The sequence below is a fragment of the Macrobrachium rosenbergii genome, chromosome 50 (genome assembly GCF_040412425.1).
Source record: "Macrobrachium rosenbergii isolate ZJJX-2024 chromosome 50, ASM4041242v1, whole genome shotgun sequence".
In the NCBI taxonomy this organism is placed as follows: domain Eukaryota; kingdom Metazoa; phylum Arthropoda; class Malacostraca; order Decapoda; family Palaemonidae; genus Macrobrachium; species Macrobrachium rosenbergii.
In genome coordinates this window covers 25,237,560-25,254,789 of record NC_089790.1, presented here as the reverse complement: position 1 = coordinate 25,254,789, position 17,230 = coordinate 25,237,560, and the positions used below count along the sequence as shown (strand labels likewise).

At 40.2% G+C, this 17,230-nt stretch overlaps 1 protein-coding gene across 1 annotated transcript in view; it reads left to right on the top strand.

The window, feature by feature from the left end:
• The window catches only part of mRpL17 (mitochondrial ribosomal protein L17), a 28,653-nt gene extending 12,310 nt beyond the window's left edge, over positions 1–16,343 (top strand). The window contains exons 3-4 of the mRNA XM_067094305.1: positions 9,970–10,078; positions 15,948–16,343. Of these exons, the coding sequence (XP_066950406.1) occupies positions 9,970–10,078; positions 15,948–16,096 (258 nt within the window). The 3' untranslated portion in view covers positions 16,097–16,343. The remainder of the gene's footprint in view (positions 1–9,969; positions 10,079–15,947) is intronic.
• The last annotated feature ends 887 nt before the right edge of the window (positions 16,344–17,230 follow it).

Sequence of the window (17,230 nt, the reverse complement as noted above, 5' to 3'; positions counted from 1 at the left end):
ATTTACAAAGTAATTTCTATGAAAAATAACCGAGATAGGGCTCTTCAAAAAAATCTTTTTTCTAGCGATAATTCTCACCATACGCCGGGCAGAGCGCTCTGTTTCTTCCCCTTTTTTCTATCAATTTTTTCACCAGCTGGACTTATTCGTTTTTCATTGTTTTATATGTCGATATTTAGAGAATTTTGTTGGCTTTCTCATTAAAAATAATTCATTCGCCTGACATTCATAGTTTTTGGGTTACGAACGAAAATATGAAAATAAGTAAAGATTTTTTTTTTTTTCGTGAAATAACTCACATTTTTTTGTATTTAGAGGGCTGGGACTCTTATTCTGACTATTCCACCATAAAATATAAACATTTAGAAAAAAAGGACAGCAAAACGAACGTTGTTGGCATAAAATTTCTATTTTTGCTGAATTTTCGAAATAATTATTTTTTCGCACTGTCGAGCGCTCCCAGACACATCGGGGCTCATGTGCCCTCAGTGATGTGATAACTATACAGATATGAAAGGGTTAACATGGTTCCACTTTTACATGGTTACCCATGGTAAAGAAAACTAATATAAATGGGAAAAAAATTTTTGATATAAATTGGAAAAAATTCTAAACACAATTCAAACCGCATTTACCATACCAACAGGCAAAAACATTATCATAGAAAGCATCTGGCAATGTCTGTCTTTCAGTATTGACATTTCCATGCCACTACTGTAAGTATTAGGTTATCATGAGAGAGAGATAAGAGGCTGGCTTATAGTACTACACTAAGAAACTCTCTTACATACCTGTACTACACACACACACTTCCATCTCTCCCATATTTCTCATTTTGCACTTCTTGGTGTTTTGTCATAATTTCCATTGAAAACAATTATAGAAAACAATAAAAATGACAATGCTAAATCATTGCTTACAGCCCAGGCTAATGTGCATTGGGTGTTACGATCTGTACAGTAGCACATACATAACCATAAATTATTATTTTAAATTTAGTTTAAAATTCTTTTCTTATTAATACAACTGTATAGGAAATGCTGTATCCATGATTTTCTATTATTCTTTGCATTGTGTAACTGGTAATGGTTATTATGAGAGTTATATTGGGGTTTAAATGGGAATATACAAGTTGTTTTGTGAATGGTATGTTTATAATACTCTTACACAAGGAGTTTTCAATTGTGCGGTTCAGGGTTGCAAGGGGGAGGTCTTGGAATTTATTACCTATGTATACTGGGGGCCAACAGTATATCCCCTTTTTTCAAATTAACTGATCAGATAACAGAATTACAGTACATGCATTTTTAAAATATGATATTTTTATGATAAAATAAGGTTTTACTTATACTTACCTGGTAGTTACATATAGCTGTCGTCTCTGACGCGCGGCAGAATTTTAAATTTCGCGCTAGCGCTAAAAACACCTAGGTGATCCCTCTACCAGCGCCCTCTATAGGTAACAAGGAACTATCCCAACAATGTTCTAGAACCCATTAAGTTTTAAGCCCACTTGACATGAGAGGGGAGGTGGGCGGGTTTACTCATGTAACTACCAGGTAAGTATAAGTAAAACCTTATTTTATCATAAAAATATCATTTTTACTTATAGGACTTACCTGGTAGTTACATATAGCTGATTGGCACCTTTAGAGGGGGTGGGATCATGTCAGCCACATATATTGTTAGAAATCAAAAACATGAATTTTAGTTCCTTACCTTGAAGGATTGCTGACTCAGCGGTTACTGCCTCTGTAGTCTGCTTATCCCTCGATTGTATAGACAGGATATAAAGGATCCGGGTGTCAGATACAATCTGTTAGTACTTGCCGTAGAGGACAACGCCGTGACGGACAAGACTTAGTATGCCCTTGCTCTGGGCGCAGAACCAAATTAACAATAAGGGATCACCTCTATCACCAAAATATAAAATTAAAAACTTTCAACCATAAAATTAAAAGATTGTAGGTACTCCTAAACCAACAACATAGTACCTACAAACGAGCGCAACCAAACTCAATTTCCAACTTCAAGGAGAAAATGTTAGTCGGATAGGGTTGCCCTCTTTCTCCCTCACCCACCACCGTGTCAGTAACTACTAAAGGCCCTAAGGTACTGCCATTGTCAAAATCAGTCTTCAATTCTGACAAGTAATGCGATCACGAAGATCGACTTACATCGCCAAAATGTAGAATTCACAATCTTTTGCACTGAGAGGTTGTGCCTGAAAGCCAAAGAAGTAGCTACAGCTCTTATCTCATGTGCTCTCACTTTCAGAGTTCCCGTGTCTGAGTCCTGACAATTCACATGGGCTTCTGAAATAACTTCTCTTAAGAAGAAAGCAAGAGCATTCTTAGAAAGTGGTCTTGACGGGTTTCTCACAGAACACCACAAGTTCTCCGAAGAGCCCCTGATACCTTTTGTTCGGTGAATATAGAACTTTAAGGCTCTCACCGGGCACAACAGTCTCTCTTGTTCTCCTTCTCCCACAAGATCTGAAAGGCTCTTAATGCTGAAAGACCTCGGCCATGGTCTAGACGCATCTTCGTTCTTCGCTAAGAACCTAAGAGAGGAAGAACAAACAGCTTTTCCTTGAGAGAAACCAATAGTTTTGTCCAAGGCATGAACCTCACTCACCCTCCTGGCTGTTGCGAGTGTTACTAGAAAAATAGTTTTCTTAGTCAAGTTTCTCAGCGATGCATTTGCCAAAGGCTCGAATTGATCTGAACAAATCCATTTAAGAACGATGTCCAAATTCCATGCTATTTGTTTAGGAACTTTCGTCTTCGAGGTATTAAAAGACTTAAGTAAATCTGTTAGATCCTGATTGTTCGAGATGTCTAGACCTCTGTGCTTAAATACCGAAGCAAGCATTGATCGATACCCTTAATCGTGCTCAAAGACAATCCTTTCTCCTTAAAAAGGGATAGCAAGAACTTCGCTATTTGATTTAGAGAGGTTTTAGAAGACGAAACTCCATGTCTATTGCACCAGGCTCTAAACTGATTCCATCTAGCCTAGTATACTGCGTCCGAAGACTTTCTTCTGGGTCGCGCAATAGCGCTTGCAACCTCCTTTGAAAAACCTCTCTTCCTGAGGAGTCGCTCGACAGTCTGCAGGCGACAAGCCGTGAGCGGACAAGTTCTGATGGAACCTCAGGAAGTGGGGTTGTCTGAGTAGATCTTTCCTCGACGGGAGGATCCTCGGAAAATCTGCGAGGAGGAGGAGAAGATCTGGGAACCATTCCCTCGATGGCCAGAAAGGAACGATTAGAGTCATCTTGGTGTTCTTGTGGTTCCTGAACTTTTCCAAGACCTTCCTGATAATTTTGAACGGTGGAAAAGCGTAAAGATCTAGGCAATCCCAACTCATTGTCATTGCATCCACCCAAAGTGCCTTGTCGTCCGGATCTGGGGAGCAATATACTGGGAGGCGTTTTGTTCTGTCTGTTGCAAACAGGTCTACTAGCGGACAACCCCACAGATTCCACAATCGTTTGCAAACCTGCGGATGTAAGGTCCATTCCGTGGGCAAGACTTGATTCTTCCTGCTTAAAAGATCCGCTGTTACATTCCTCTCGCCTTTTATGAACCTGGTCAATAACGTGACCTCGTTCTCTTCCGACCATTCTAAAAGTTCCTTGGTCGTCTGATACAGGGAGAAGGAATGAGTGCCCCCTTGCCTCTTGATATAAGCAAGAGCTGTCGTGTTGTCCGACTGAACTAGAATAACCTTGCCTTTTACTTCTTGCTGAAATTGCATCAGGGCTAGATGTACCGCTTTCAGTTCTTTCACATTTATGTGCAGTTCTTTCTGCTCTTCCTGCCACAGGCCCGAACATTCCTTGTTGTCTAAAGTCGCTCCCCACCCCTGATCCGAAGCGTCTGACAAGAGTGTGAGGTCTGGGTTCTTGATAAAAAGAGAAATTCCCTCCTGTAGCCTTTCCCTTGAATTCCACCAGAACAGCTCCTTCTTGATCTGATCTGAGATCTTGAAAAGAAAGGAATCCGGATGGGTTTTGCGTGGCCATTGGCTTTGTAGATAAAACTGCAGAGGCCTCATCTTGAGTCTCCCCAGTTTTACGAACTTCTCCATCGAGGCTAAGGTCCCCAGTAAGCTCATCCACTGGTTGGCTGAGCAAACCTCGCGATGTAGAAAGTCGTCTATCATGCTTAGACAAGACTCTACTCTCCGTATTGATGGAGAAGCCCGAAAAGTCAGAGAGTCCATTCTCACTCCCAAATAAACTATCTGCTGTGATGGTGACAGGGACGATTTCGGAACATTGACTAGTAGGCCTAGTTCCTTTACCAGAGATAATGTCTTCATTAGGTCCTCCACACATTTGGCTTTGGAGTGTGCTTTCAGAAGCCAGTCGTCCAGATACATTGACATCCTTATTCCTTGTAAGTGAAGATTCTTCGCCACCGTTGACAGAACTCTTGTAAACACTTGAGGTGCAGTTGACAGTCCGAAACAAAGAGCTCTGAACTGGAAAACTTTGCTTTGGAAAACAAACCTCAGGAACTTCCTTGATTCCTGATGGATAGGAACGTGGAAGTACGCATCCTGGAGGTCTATCGAGACCATCCAGTCGCCCGTTGAAGAGATGCTAACACCGACTCTGTCGTTTCCATCGAAAATTTCGTCTTTACGAAAAACGTTCAATGCGCTCACGTCTAGAACCGCCTCCAACCTCCCGGCGCCTTTGAAACTAAAAAGAGACGGTTGTAAAACCCGAGAGCATGGGGTCGGCACTAACTTCGATGGCTTGTTTCCTTAGTAGTGCTTCTACTTTTTCTCGAAGGGCGCAAAACTTCTGAGAGTCGTTGGAGTATGTTGGAAAAACGACTGGAGCGTCCGATAGAGGGGGGCTTTTGTTGGAATGGGATGGAGTACCCCTCTCGGATCACCTGTAAGGTCCAAGGATCTTGAGTGACCTTTGCCAGGCTTCCGAGAACGACTGGAGTCTGGCACCTACTGCTATGTGGAGGACAGCACACTCATTTCTTTGTTGAAAATTGGAAGGTCGAGTAGAAGATTTTCCTTTCCCACGAAACTTGGAAAAGGGCCGAGAAGCAGACTTGCCCCTGAACGTCTTGGAAGTGTCCGAAAACACCAAAGTTTTGGTGGAAGTAGCTACCGAGTAGTCTTCTTTGGCTTCTTTGCTGACTGAGCCAACAGGTCCTGTGTTGCTTTTTGTGTGAGAGCTTCAGCAGTCTCTCGAACTAATTCCTTCGGGAACAAGTGGTCCTTCGACAAAGGAGCAAAGAGGAGAGCAGACCTCTGGCTGCGGGAAACACCCTTCGCCAAAAAAGAGCACCAGAGTTGTCGTTTCTTCAGAACTCCGGTTGCAAAACCGAAGTTAGCTCCAAGGCACAATCGCATACCCCTTGTCTATGCAGTCGACTACCGAAGTGAAATCCGTCGACTGCGCATCCGAAAAGTCCGAATTCTTTGACTTTCCTAGCCAGAGCCGCTACTGACCAATCAAGGAAACTGATGACCTCCACAACAGCAAAAATACTCTTGAGAAGATGATCCAACTCTGACTGCGTGAAAAAAGATCTTCGCTGATTGAAGAGCTGTGTGACGACTTGAATCCACTAGACTGGAGAAGTCTCCTTGAGCGGAGGCAGACACACCCAAAGAAAAACGTTCTCCAGTCTCGTATCACATGCGGCTGCGATGAGCCAATCTGGAGGGTGGAAGACAAAACATACTCTTGCCTTGCTCTCTCTTGTCTGAGAGCCAGGAATTAATTTTCTTGATAGCCTTCTTGGCCGAAATCGCCAAAACTAGGCGTGTAAAAGGAGCTGGATCCGAGGCGTTATCCCTCTTAAACTGCGATCTGGGAGAAGCCGGTCGAAGGCTTAAAAGAGTCCCCAAAGTTTTCCACGAAAAACTTGAGTAACTCCTTATAACCCGAAGATTTCTCCTTGATTCCTGGAAAGTCCTCTTCTATTTCTACATCTTCTTCGATTTCTTCGTCTACAGAAGACCCAGGAGACAATTGGTGCACAGGAACAGTTTCTGACGAAAAGTAGGTCGTCAGGGAATCTAAAGTCTTACGACCATGCCGATGTGGCGCCGAATCCGTCAAGTGTGGCGCCGAATCCGTCAAGTGTGGCGCCGCGCCAAGCTGAAGTGGCGCTGCGCCAAGCTGAAGTGGCGCTGCGCCAAGCTGAAGTGGCGCCGCGCCATGCTGAAGTGGCGTTTCGTCAACCGAACGTGGCGAATCCGGAGCCAGAGAAGAATGCTGAAGCGTCTGGTTGAGCCTCTTCATTGGTGCATGCGAAGTGGGAGGCTCTTGAGTCAAGACTTGTGGCGCATTCGAAGGAAGTGTCTCCGCAACAGGTGCTCCCGAAGCAGCACGAGCGCCACAAAAGAACTGAATAAGATCCGTCAATTTGTCCGTGACTTGAGCGACAAAACGGGGATCTTGTTGACCGGTAGTAGGAGGAGGCACTATCTGCGATGAGGCTGGGCGAGATGTAGACGCTCCTGGAACGGAAACACGCTTATTACGGGCAATAGAACGCGTAGGTTCCTTCCGACGAGGGGGCTGATCTACTGAAGAGGAGGAGGAAAAAGGTTCAGGATCCTCCCAGAAGCTACAGCCCGCATGCGGATCCGTCAACGATCTTTTCTTCGGAATCGCTGCAGGAGAGACGGCGCGAGACCTCTTGAGAGGGCGAGAAGAATGCTTGAAGCGCCCACTTCGAGGAGGAGTCAACGAATCATCACCACTAGAAGACACATCCCCAGCAGCGCCTTTTCTATGGCGTGGGAAGCATCCTGGGAATGCACAACAGGAATACTTGAGGGGTGACTGCTCGGGAGCAAGCCCCACTCGCCTCCTTTCGGTTTTCGACATGCCCTCTCCTGAACCAGGGAGTCCGACAGAGGTCTAGACCTGGGAGAACGAGTGGGCCGAACAGACACCTCCTCCACTAACACTTCACTTCGAGGAGCCAATTTTTCAATGGCTTGGCCCATCGTCTGGATGGCTGAAAGCACAGCTGAAAATTTAGTGTCCATTTGGACTTTTAACTCTGACACAGTGATAGGATTGGGATCAACAGGGTCGGACAAAGGAGAGTTAATAGGAGAGGGGTTAACAGATTGAATTACCTGCCCTACAGACTTAGCAGATGATGACCTCTGCGAAGCTTTCCTAACTCTGTCCTTTTCTAACTTCCGTAGATATTTCTCTAAGGCTGACCATTCATCCGTTGTTAGATGCATACATTCCTCACATGTATTCTCTGAATTACAAAATTTACCCCTACATGAAGAGCAAACTGAATGGGGGTCGATAGCCGCCTTAGGCAAACGAGTCCTACAGCCTAAAGCACAATATCTATACTGGGAACCAGAATCAGACATATTGTACAAAGAATTAATTCCGACCACAAAAGCAAAGCGCTAGCTAGCAAAAAACCACAAAGAAATACTTAAGTATAAATTGCAGACAAAAAATTCAACCACAAAACGAGACCGTGTTACCGGTCTCTCGGCAGAAAACTTAATGGGTTCTAGAACATTGTTGGGATAGTTCCTTGTTACCTATAGAGGGCGCTGGTAGAGGGATCACCTAGGTGTTTTTAGCGCTAGCGCGAAATTTAAAATTCTGCCGCGCGTCAGAGACGACAGCTATATGTAACTACCAGGTAAGTCCTATAAGTAAAATTACCCTTTTGACCAAGAAACTGAGTCGGCCACCATTGCATAATGTGTGCCTTGCCAAGTATTAGTAGACAATGCTGTTTACTAAAACAGCTTGCAAGACATAAGTGATTGGTGTACATATAAGTGGATGGACTTTATCTATGGACAAAGCAGTACTGTATTTATTTACAGGCCTTGAGTATGATAAATATGTAAAATATGGAACTGCACTGTTCAGATAAAGGCAAAGCTGGCACAGACTGTGTACAAAAATTTGGAACACCGCTGATATCTACATCACTGTGGCTTCAGAAACATCAATTGTGGCTTTGTGTCCAACTTTATCATTGGCATGGGCTTTAGATTAAAAGCATGTAGTACTTAATGCAAAAGCAACCATATGTTCCAAGTTCTCTAATGAAATTTGAAAAAATTCTGGGCCTAAAATGTGCCATTTAGATTACTGTGGTAATGTACTTACTTATCAGAAGTTCCAGCTACCTGTGATGCTGCTACATAGTTACAATAGTTGGAAATCAGTAAAAAGCTTTTGACTGTACAAACTTTAACATCTGGAATATGAAAGAAAATACTTTGATAAAGGCTCTAAACTGTAATCAGGAGTACGATTTGTGGAACAAAAGTGTGAATATACACATAGACAGCATTTGGGTAGTAAATGAAGATGATTCATGGGTAAGTAAATTTGGTCATGGCTTTGAAGTGTTGTCAAAAATAGTTAAATTAATTTCCTAATGAATTAATTGATGATTGGCTCTTTGCATCCTCATATGGTCAATTATGTGACTGTCTGTCACTCTCTGTGCTATGGTGACACTCAATTTCTCTCTCTCTGTCATTGTCAGTGATTTGGGTAAGTGGGATGCCCACTTAATTCTCAGTCTCTTGTAATTGTGTAGGATCTTGATACTTGAGAAATACTGTATTAGGTTTTAAGAGTTTCAGAGGCTAATTTCCTGCAGAAAATGAGTTATAAATTCAGTTATGATGAATATTGAAAAGGAATTAATGATGCTCATACTAATACCATTCATCCACTTTGAAAGATATTTAGTTCTTTAATGATAATTTTAAATATAATTTCACATACTGTATACTGTATTTATTTAAAATTTACAGGAATTATGGTAAACTGCATTAATGCCATCCAGAGTGAGGAATGAGAAAATATTTATCCCTTTTATTCAGTAAAGTTAACATTAGTCTCTGTATTTTACTAAGCCTTCTACATACTGATACACGGAGTGAATAAATGTTTTCCCTTTTTTAGGAATTCTAATGTTTTAGGTCTTATATTTCTGTGGTGCTCTTTAAACAAACAAACAGACAAATGCATCTACATTCTCTCTTACTCAACTGAATCAGAGAGAGGGTGAGAATTATTTTCCTTGTAATCTGGTGAAGCTAACATTTTACAGTATACCATTTATGTTATGAAAGCATTACATACATAAATGCACAAACACAGATGGGAGATAGAAACACCTTCCACACCCATATCCATATGTGCAAAACCTCATACACACACACACACACACACACACACACACACACTTCCAAAGTGCAGTGGATGAGACAATCGGTTATTGCAACCTTGTGTGTGATTTGCAATATTTTAAAATTTCATAATTTAGAACTCAGAATGGTTCAGTTTCAAATTGTATACTTCATGTTTTTAATCTGCTGAATTCTAAAGGGAGTTGCAAACCTAAAACCATACAAATAACTAAATTTAACTGCAAACACAATGGATCTGTGATACAGAGTCGTTAGGTGTTTTAAAGTGGTTTCAAAAGCTTCATCCTTATCTGGACAATACTTACATAGAATCAGTGGCTAGAATCAATCCATTTGTACACCAATTACACCTGTCTCATGAGCTGCTTTATTGCTGGCTCAGTTAGTAGCATCACTTGCTACTGACTGAACATGTTGTTATCATACAGTAGTGGCTGCCTTGGCCACCATGTCAGAGGGGTAAATTTTAAACAGTATGTATAATTTTGTTGTCTCACCAATAAATTTGAAAATTTTGTACTGTAAATTATTTTTTCAGCACTAGGAAGTAATATATACTTGTACATAGTGTTATCAAACATGTATCTAGCTCTTAATTACTTATTCATTTGTGAATTACTTTATGTTGCATGGATAATTGATTTTTTATACAGTATTTTGGAATTATATTTCTTGAAAATTGTCTCATTTGTCATAGACTGTCAGTATTTTGCTTAAAAGCCTTAGAATTTCGTACATATATTTTGTTAAATATTTCAGGTTTTAGTACCCAGGTTTAAAGATTCCCAGACAGCATATACAAAAATGCATAAAGCACCCAAAGAGTATCCTGGCTACCACTTTGACCGTGTTGTGTTAGAACTGAGAGGTAAGTTTTGTAACTCTCTTTCAGTACTGTTGTCTTTTTAGCGCAGTGATTTGGATCTGTAGGAATACAGAGTTGTGAAAAATGTTGTTCTAAGTAGGCAGGTGAGAACAGCACTGATGGTCTAAGCAATGAAAATTTTTATATCTCATTGCAAAGACCAAAATATGTTTTTAATATTTTTATTAGTTCCATTATTTCATAGCTTAATTTTATCTGTAACCATGAAAAATCTCTTCTCGAAGCTAGTTATTGTTAGACCCCAGTTATTTCCTGTAAATTAGGGGTAAATGTATTAAGATTTCATTGATAACTTTTATTGGATAGCTGCAGTGACTACAAAGAGAATTATTTACAAGGAAAAAGTTCATAAATACTGTTAAGAAATTGCCTTGTGTGATATCCAGTTTGATGATATCCTTGCAAGAAAGACCTTAATTATGTAAATACTCATATAGAGAACTGTAGGCTTCATTGTATGAAAATACCTGTAGCACTATTACTGAAGTGTATCAGAGGCAGTCTAAAAATTTACAAAAACCTCATTCATGAAGGTTGAAGATCACTTCCTAAAGTAGGTATGCTCCCTGCTACATCACTCGCAATCAGTTTATGCTCTAGTCTTCAAAAGTGAATACTTATGATTTATTGGCATAGTTATCACTCATACATTTATGTATCCCTACAATAAAAACCTATATATTTTATTTATGCCTTAATGGTTAGTAGCAACAGGTCAAATAAGCGTATGTACTGAACTAATTTTATGTACCGCCCTGTTCTTATTTAGTCTCTGGTAAACAAAATAGATAATGGGCCAAGAGTTCTTCATTTTTAGCTCACTTGCACTTTGGTGCATAGTATTTGATAAGATATTGCTATACCACTAGTTTTGATATCAGGTTTTGCATTGGAACTAAATGATAGTCATCTTTAAAATGTCCCTTAATATGACATTCTTATAATAAAATTGTTTTATAATATCCTTACCAAGTAATTACTTAGCTAACGATTATGCTGCATGGCATCCTAAATTCAAAATTTGCGGCAGCGCGTCATTTGCAAAGCGGGGGGTGACAGGCCCCGCCCACTGCCACGAGAGAAAGGGAGCGACAGAAGCCAGCAGCGTCATTCTATTTATTGCTGCAAAGTCCATGAACAAAAGAAATGGGAGGAGGGAGGGCTCTGATTCAGTAATTACTTGGTAAGTATATATAAAATTTAATTTTATTATAAAAATGTCATTTTTATATAAGTAACTTACCAAGTAATTACTTCGCTGAATCCCACATTGCAAGGGGGTTGGGATGAATGGACTATTCTAATTCAACACAGAAGTCCAGACCTGACCAATCTAGAAGCATGGCGTCCATCGCTCAAGCCAGGGAATCCGGGGCTGGAGAGCAGAAGTGAGGAAGGCGACTTTCTTGAGGTGGCAAACAAGTCTATGGAGGGTTTGCCCCACAATCTCTAAATGTCGACACAAATCCTCTGGTCCAGGGTGCATTTGGTAGGAAGGACCTGCTTGTCCACCAGGATGTTTAATTTCCCCTGGATGAAGCAAGTGACCAGCGTTACTTGATTTTGGTGTGCCCAAAGAAGGTCCTTTGCAGTCTGGTAGAGGGAGAAGGAATGGGTGCCCTGTTGCTTGATATACGACAGCGCCGTGGTGTTGTCCACATGAACAGCTACTGTCTTGTTGCGGATCAACGAAGAGAAATGTAGTAGGCCTAGAAGAATGGCCTTCAGCTCTTTCACAGTGATGTGAAGGGAAGCCGCCTCCAGGGACCACGTCCCAGAGACCTCTTGATCCCCTAGAAGAGCTCCCCAGCCCAGATCCGAAGCATCCGAGTAGAAGTCTAGATCAGGGCTTGGAGGGAGAAGGGATCTCCCCTGCGAATATCTTCTTTCAGGGAGCCACCACTGAAGATCTGATTTTATCTCCTGAGTGACAGGAAAAACTACTGAGTCCGGCTGAGTCTTCTTATCCCAGTTGGCTTTGAGAAAGAATTGAAGAACTCTCGTGTGTAGTCTGCCCAACGTGATGAAGGTCTCAATAGATGACAGAATCCCTAGAAGGCTTATCCATTGACGGGCGGAACATGACAAAAGGGAGAGGAACTTGCGAATTGTGTGTAGGCAGTTTGCGATTCTCTTGGGGGACAGAAAAGCCTGAAAAGTCCGTGAGTTGAGAATCATCCCCAAATAAAGAATCTCCTGTGTCAGAGCCAATTGGGATTTCTGGAGATTTAGAAGAATCCCAAGATCTTGAGGAAGCTGTAGAGTTATCTGAAGGTCCTTCATGTACTTTTGCTTCAAGGGTGATCGAAGAAGCCAGTCTTGGTAACGGCTGATGTTTATGCCAATTAGATGGAGTCATTTGGCGAGAGGAGAGAGGACTCAAGAGAACAGTTGAGGTGCTGTGGAGAGGCTGAAGCAGAGGGACCATAACTGGTAGACTTTTCCCTGGAAGACGAACCTTAGGTACTCCCTGGAAATTGGATGAATGGGAATATGAAGATATGCATCTTGCATATTCAGCATGATCATCCAGTCGCCCGGGTGAATGGAATCCATGATTGACTGGCTTGTCTCCATCCTGAACTTTGTTGTTGTTATGAAGCGAATGAGGGCACTTACGTCCAGGAGACTGGTGTTGTTATTACAAAGCGAATGAGGATGCTTACGTCCAGGACCGGTCTCCAGCCTCCCGATGCTTTGGGAACTACAAACAGATGTTTGTAGAAGCCCTGAGAGTGAACATCTTCCACTTCCTTGACGGCTCTCTTCAGGAGAGAGGATACTTTCTTTGAAAGGGCCTAATGTCTCTCTGAGCCTTTTGAGTAGGCCAGCAATGTGATGGGAGAGGATACTGAAGGAGGGTTTTCCAAAAATGGGATGCAGTAGCCCTCCTTTAATACTTTAACAATCCATGGTTCTGCTCCCCTGAGATCCCACTTCTCCCAGAACAAGAGAAGTCTGGCCCCTACTGGGGCACGAAGGACTTCCAGCTCACTTCTTGGGCGGAAGTTTAGAGGAGGAGTTCTTCTTGGAGGGTCTGGGTTGAAAATGCAGATTGGCGCGAGGTCTTGCTTATGATTTTGGTCTTTTCCTCCAAAGGGATGCTATTGAAGCGGAGAGATGAACTTTGGGACAAAGGATGTGGACGAAGAACTCATAGGGTGTTGAGATGACTGTGCCAGCAGATCCTGTGTGGTCTTCTGTTGATGCAATGCGACTTGCTCAACCATCGACTGCGGAAACAGATGCGCCGAGTCCAGGGGCGAAAACAGTAAGGCGGATCTCTGAGAAGACGTGACTCCTTTTGTGGTGAAGGAGCACCGAAGTTCTCTCTTCTTAAGAATTCCAAAGGTGAAGAGGGACATGAGTTCCGAAGAGCTGTCTCTTATGACTTTATCGGCGCAAAAAAAGGACGCCAAACTAGGGTATTCAGTACCATGTATACAAATATGGTAGCCTAGCCTACACTATAAAGTATATCTATACATACACAATATAGTAATTGTTAATATCAGTTAATTTTGGAGGTTCATGAAGAGTGACTTCTGATAATTCAGTACAAAGAAATTGAATAACAAACAAGAATTACCTTAGCCTACACTATGGTATGTCTTATTGGAATACAGGTTAGTGTCTTGGGTTTAGGCTGGAAGTCTAACATTACAGATGGAAAATGAGTTCATGTTCGCTTGAACTTGTCCCACCAGGCTGGTTCAGCTTACACTTGTATCTCTTATCTGTTTTGGTGCCATTTGTGGAGAATGTAAATTTCTGAACAACTAATAATAATTCTTAATATTTTCAAGCAGTTATCATTTATATTTTCATGACAATTTTACATGGATCAGAGAGTAAAATTCTTAAGACATCAGGTGCCATTGCCGTACATTATAATGTCATGTTAGTACAATAAATCATCAGTCTTGTGACACAAGAGACCAAAATTCCTTCCTCTATTGCTCAAGCAAACACTTGGAGATTCTCTTCCTCCTAAGACAAAGAAGTTTGACCAAAATTTTAATCCTTCACATGCTTCCTCTTTCAAAGCAGGTACACTTGTCAAAAAATCCAAATAACATTTTAAATTCATTTTGGATGTTGCATTGGAGCTACAAAGGTCTGAGACTTAAAAAAGAATAACTCAAGGATTTGTGTACGTGCAGGAGACCATCGATTAACTATGCATTTTTTTAATGCTCCACATATTGGTGACCATACCCATGAAATGCTGCAATTATGGTACAAAAGTTTTTACATCATTCTATTTTAAATGTGAATACTTCTTTGCAAGCAGTGGCTAATAATGTAATTTTAAACAAACGGTTGACTATTTTCTCAGTCTACCTTCCTCCCAGGTATGGCCCCATTGAAAATGATATTCAGACTCTAATCATTTAACTTCTATCTTAATTCCTACTTAGCAATTAACCATCATGTTATCAAGCTCCAGTGACCATTTCCAGCTGGCACTGATATTTACTCCTACATTAATGGTTTGTATTCTCATAGGAACTAATAGTGGCTCTTCTCAAAGTAAGAATGAAATGTAAACATGTCCTTGCCACACAGTACAATATTTTTAAAAATCTTGAGACACATTCATAGCTCTACTACATGAAAACCCCAATGAGAACTGTTTGGAGAAAGATTAGAAAGCTTAATGGCAAGTGTCCCTTCTCCTTTACCCATTCTAAAGGTGAATGAACAGTGATCTTGTTAAGTTGCTGAAAAACCAAGCCAAAATTTTTCAAGTATCTCGAGCTCAAAAGAATTTGAGAATTTTAGATTTCCTAAGATCTCAGCTGTAATGGCAAAGAGATATACAAAGTTTTCTTATAAAAACTCTGGCAATACCCAGTCTTCAGCTGAGGCAATTGCCCTTTGGGGGAGACAGAATATCATACAAGATGCTAAAGCACCCCCCAGAAAATACCAAGGTCTCTTTAAAATCATAAAGAAGATATGGAAGATTGGTGTACTACCTAAGAGCTGGATAAGTACCATTACCCTAGCAGTTAAGAAACCCAGTAAGGAAGCCTTTGCTCTAACCAGATGTATCTGTAAGCTAATGGTAAAGATGAGTAACACCAGATTGGTTTTGTATTTATAATCTGAAGGCTTAATTTCTTCATCCCAGTTCGATATTCAAAAGAATCCATATACCTTAGATCCACTGCACATTATCCAGCCAAATTCAGGGAGATTTTTCTAAACAGTGTTAAACTATCTGAGGTTTTCTTTAATTGTGAGAAGCCATTATGATACTGCCTCATGATATGGCATCTATACAAAATGAGAGAGATTCATAAAACAAAGAGCGGGAAAAATTCTTCCTTTCTGGGCATTTTATTCTGAGGGAATTCCACAAAGAAGTATCCTTATTCTTAATTGTTTCGTGGTAGCTATTGACAACATTTTAGAGACAGTTTCCTTCCCAGTAAAGACCCCTCATGTTGTTGATGACCTAAAAATCTACTGCACTAGCTATGATGCTGCATCAGCCTGTAAACATAGTAAAAGTCACTCAAGGCCATAATCATGGTATTAAATTTTGAGCATCAAGTACTAGGAGTCTCTAACCCATTAAATTTTGTCTTTGACCAGTTGTAATGGCAGTAGCAAAAATCATAAGCCCCTTTCTATGAAACAGTTTTGTATGCTTACTTGTGATTTTTTGTTTAGTTTTATACCTTTCATCTTGTGATACAAAGAATGTTCTTAAAAACTGTAAATTGAAGGTACCACATAAGTTACTTTTTGTTGCAGTTTATTTTCCTTGGAGCAATTTATTTTTAGACATGTACTGTTCTTTACATGTATATATCCACTATTTGGGGTCTTCTTTTTTCAGGTAATCCATTCCCACCACTTGAGAATAAACCAGTTTCCACTCGTAACTGGATTAATAATGTTCTTCTTGAAGAGGCTCGAAGGGAATTCAACATAAACAAAGCGCAGATGGGTTTAGGACATGCTAGTAGAGAAGAAGAAGTAGATTAAGGCAGGACCAGAACATGGATTCTTTTATGGATTGATTGGTGAAGATTGTAAAGAAATGTGAATATGTCATTTTAGAATTGTATATAAGAGGCATTCATTGTTACCAAATTTAGGTAGAGTATTGTATTTATTATTTTGCTGCTTTTGTTCCTTATTAAAATCCTGTTTGCAACAAATTCCATATATGTAGTAAATGCAACAAACTAGTTTTTACTTTTACATGTTGCTGAATAAAGCATTTTGTCTATTTATGTTTTCTTTATACAGTACTTATGATCTGTTATGTACAAGGGCTGGCTTAACCTAAACCATCCAGTGAAAATCACGATTTAACATTGCTTCATATTTTCTTCGAGTCTTATCTGTGTGAACACTATTTAACAATTTGTACTTGGTTTTTGACTTGGACCTGCAAATTTTCCTAAAGTCATTCAAATCACACCTTCAATGAAGGCAGAGAGAGAGACAGACAGACAGACTGTTGTACTAATTTCTGCTCAATATATATGCTAATTGTCTTCTTTTATGTTTTTCCTAACAATTATCTTTTAATAAGCTGTCATTCTTGTAGTGTAAATTAGTAATTATAAACAAATTTTCTTAATTCAATTGTCCATCTGTCTGTCATTCTCTTTCCTCTCTTCCCCTTGCACTTGGATTGTGTCATTACTCTATGGTAATTTTTAACAACGGTACCACTGTATTCTTTAATACAGCAAAATGATTAATGGCATAGAATAAATTAGTAAAGTGCATTACAGCTGGAAATATTCTCAATTCATTTGACCACAACATCTAAAAAATTACTTACGAGCTTTTGTACTGAATCAAGTACATAAGAGCTTTCATATTGAATTGAGTACTAAAGAGCATTGGTATTGGATCTCTATGTATATATGATTGCCCCCAGCTCTCAACAATTCTGGCCAGCTTGGAAATTTCTTGAATTGTGTAAAACCTCTATGAAAATCAAGTTGACACACTTTCAACATCTATAAGCATAACAAAATTTCTCTAACATCTTAAAAAAAATTTCTCCAAAATATGAAATTAACATATTTAAAACCAAGGTTTTTGAACATCTCAGGACATTAGAGATTTCGTCTATTATCAAAACTGCAACATAAAAAGCAC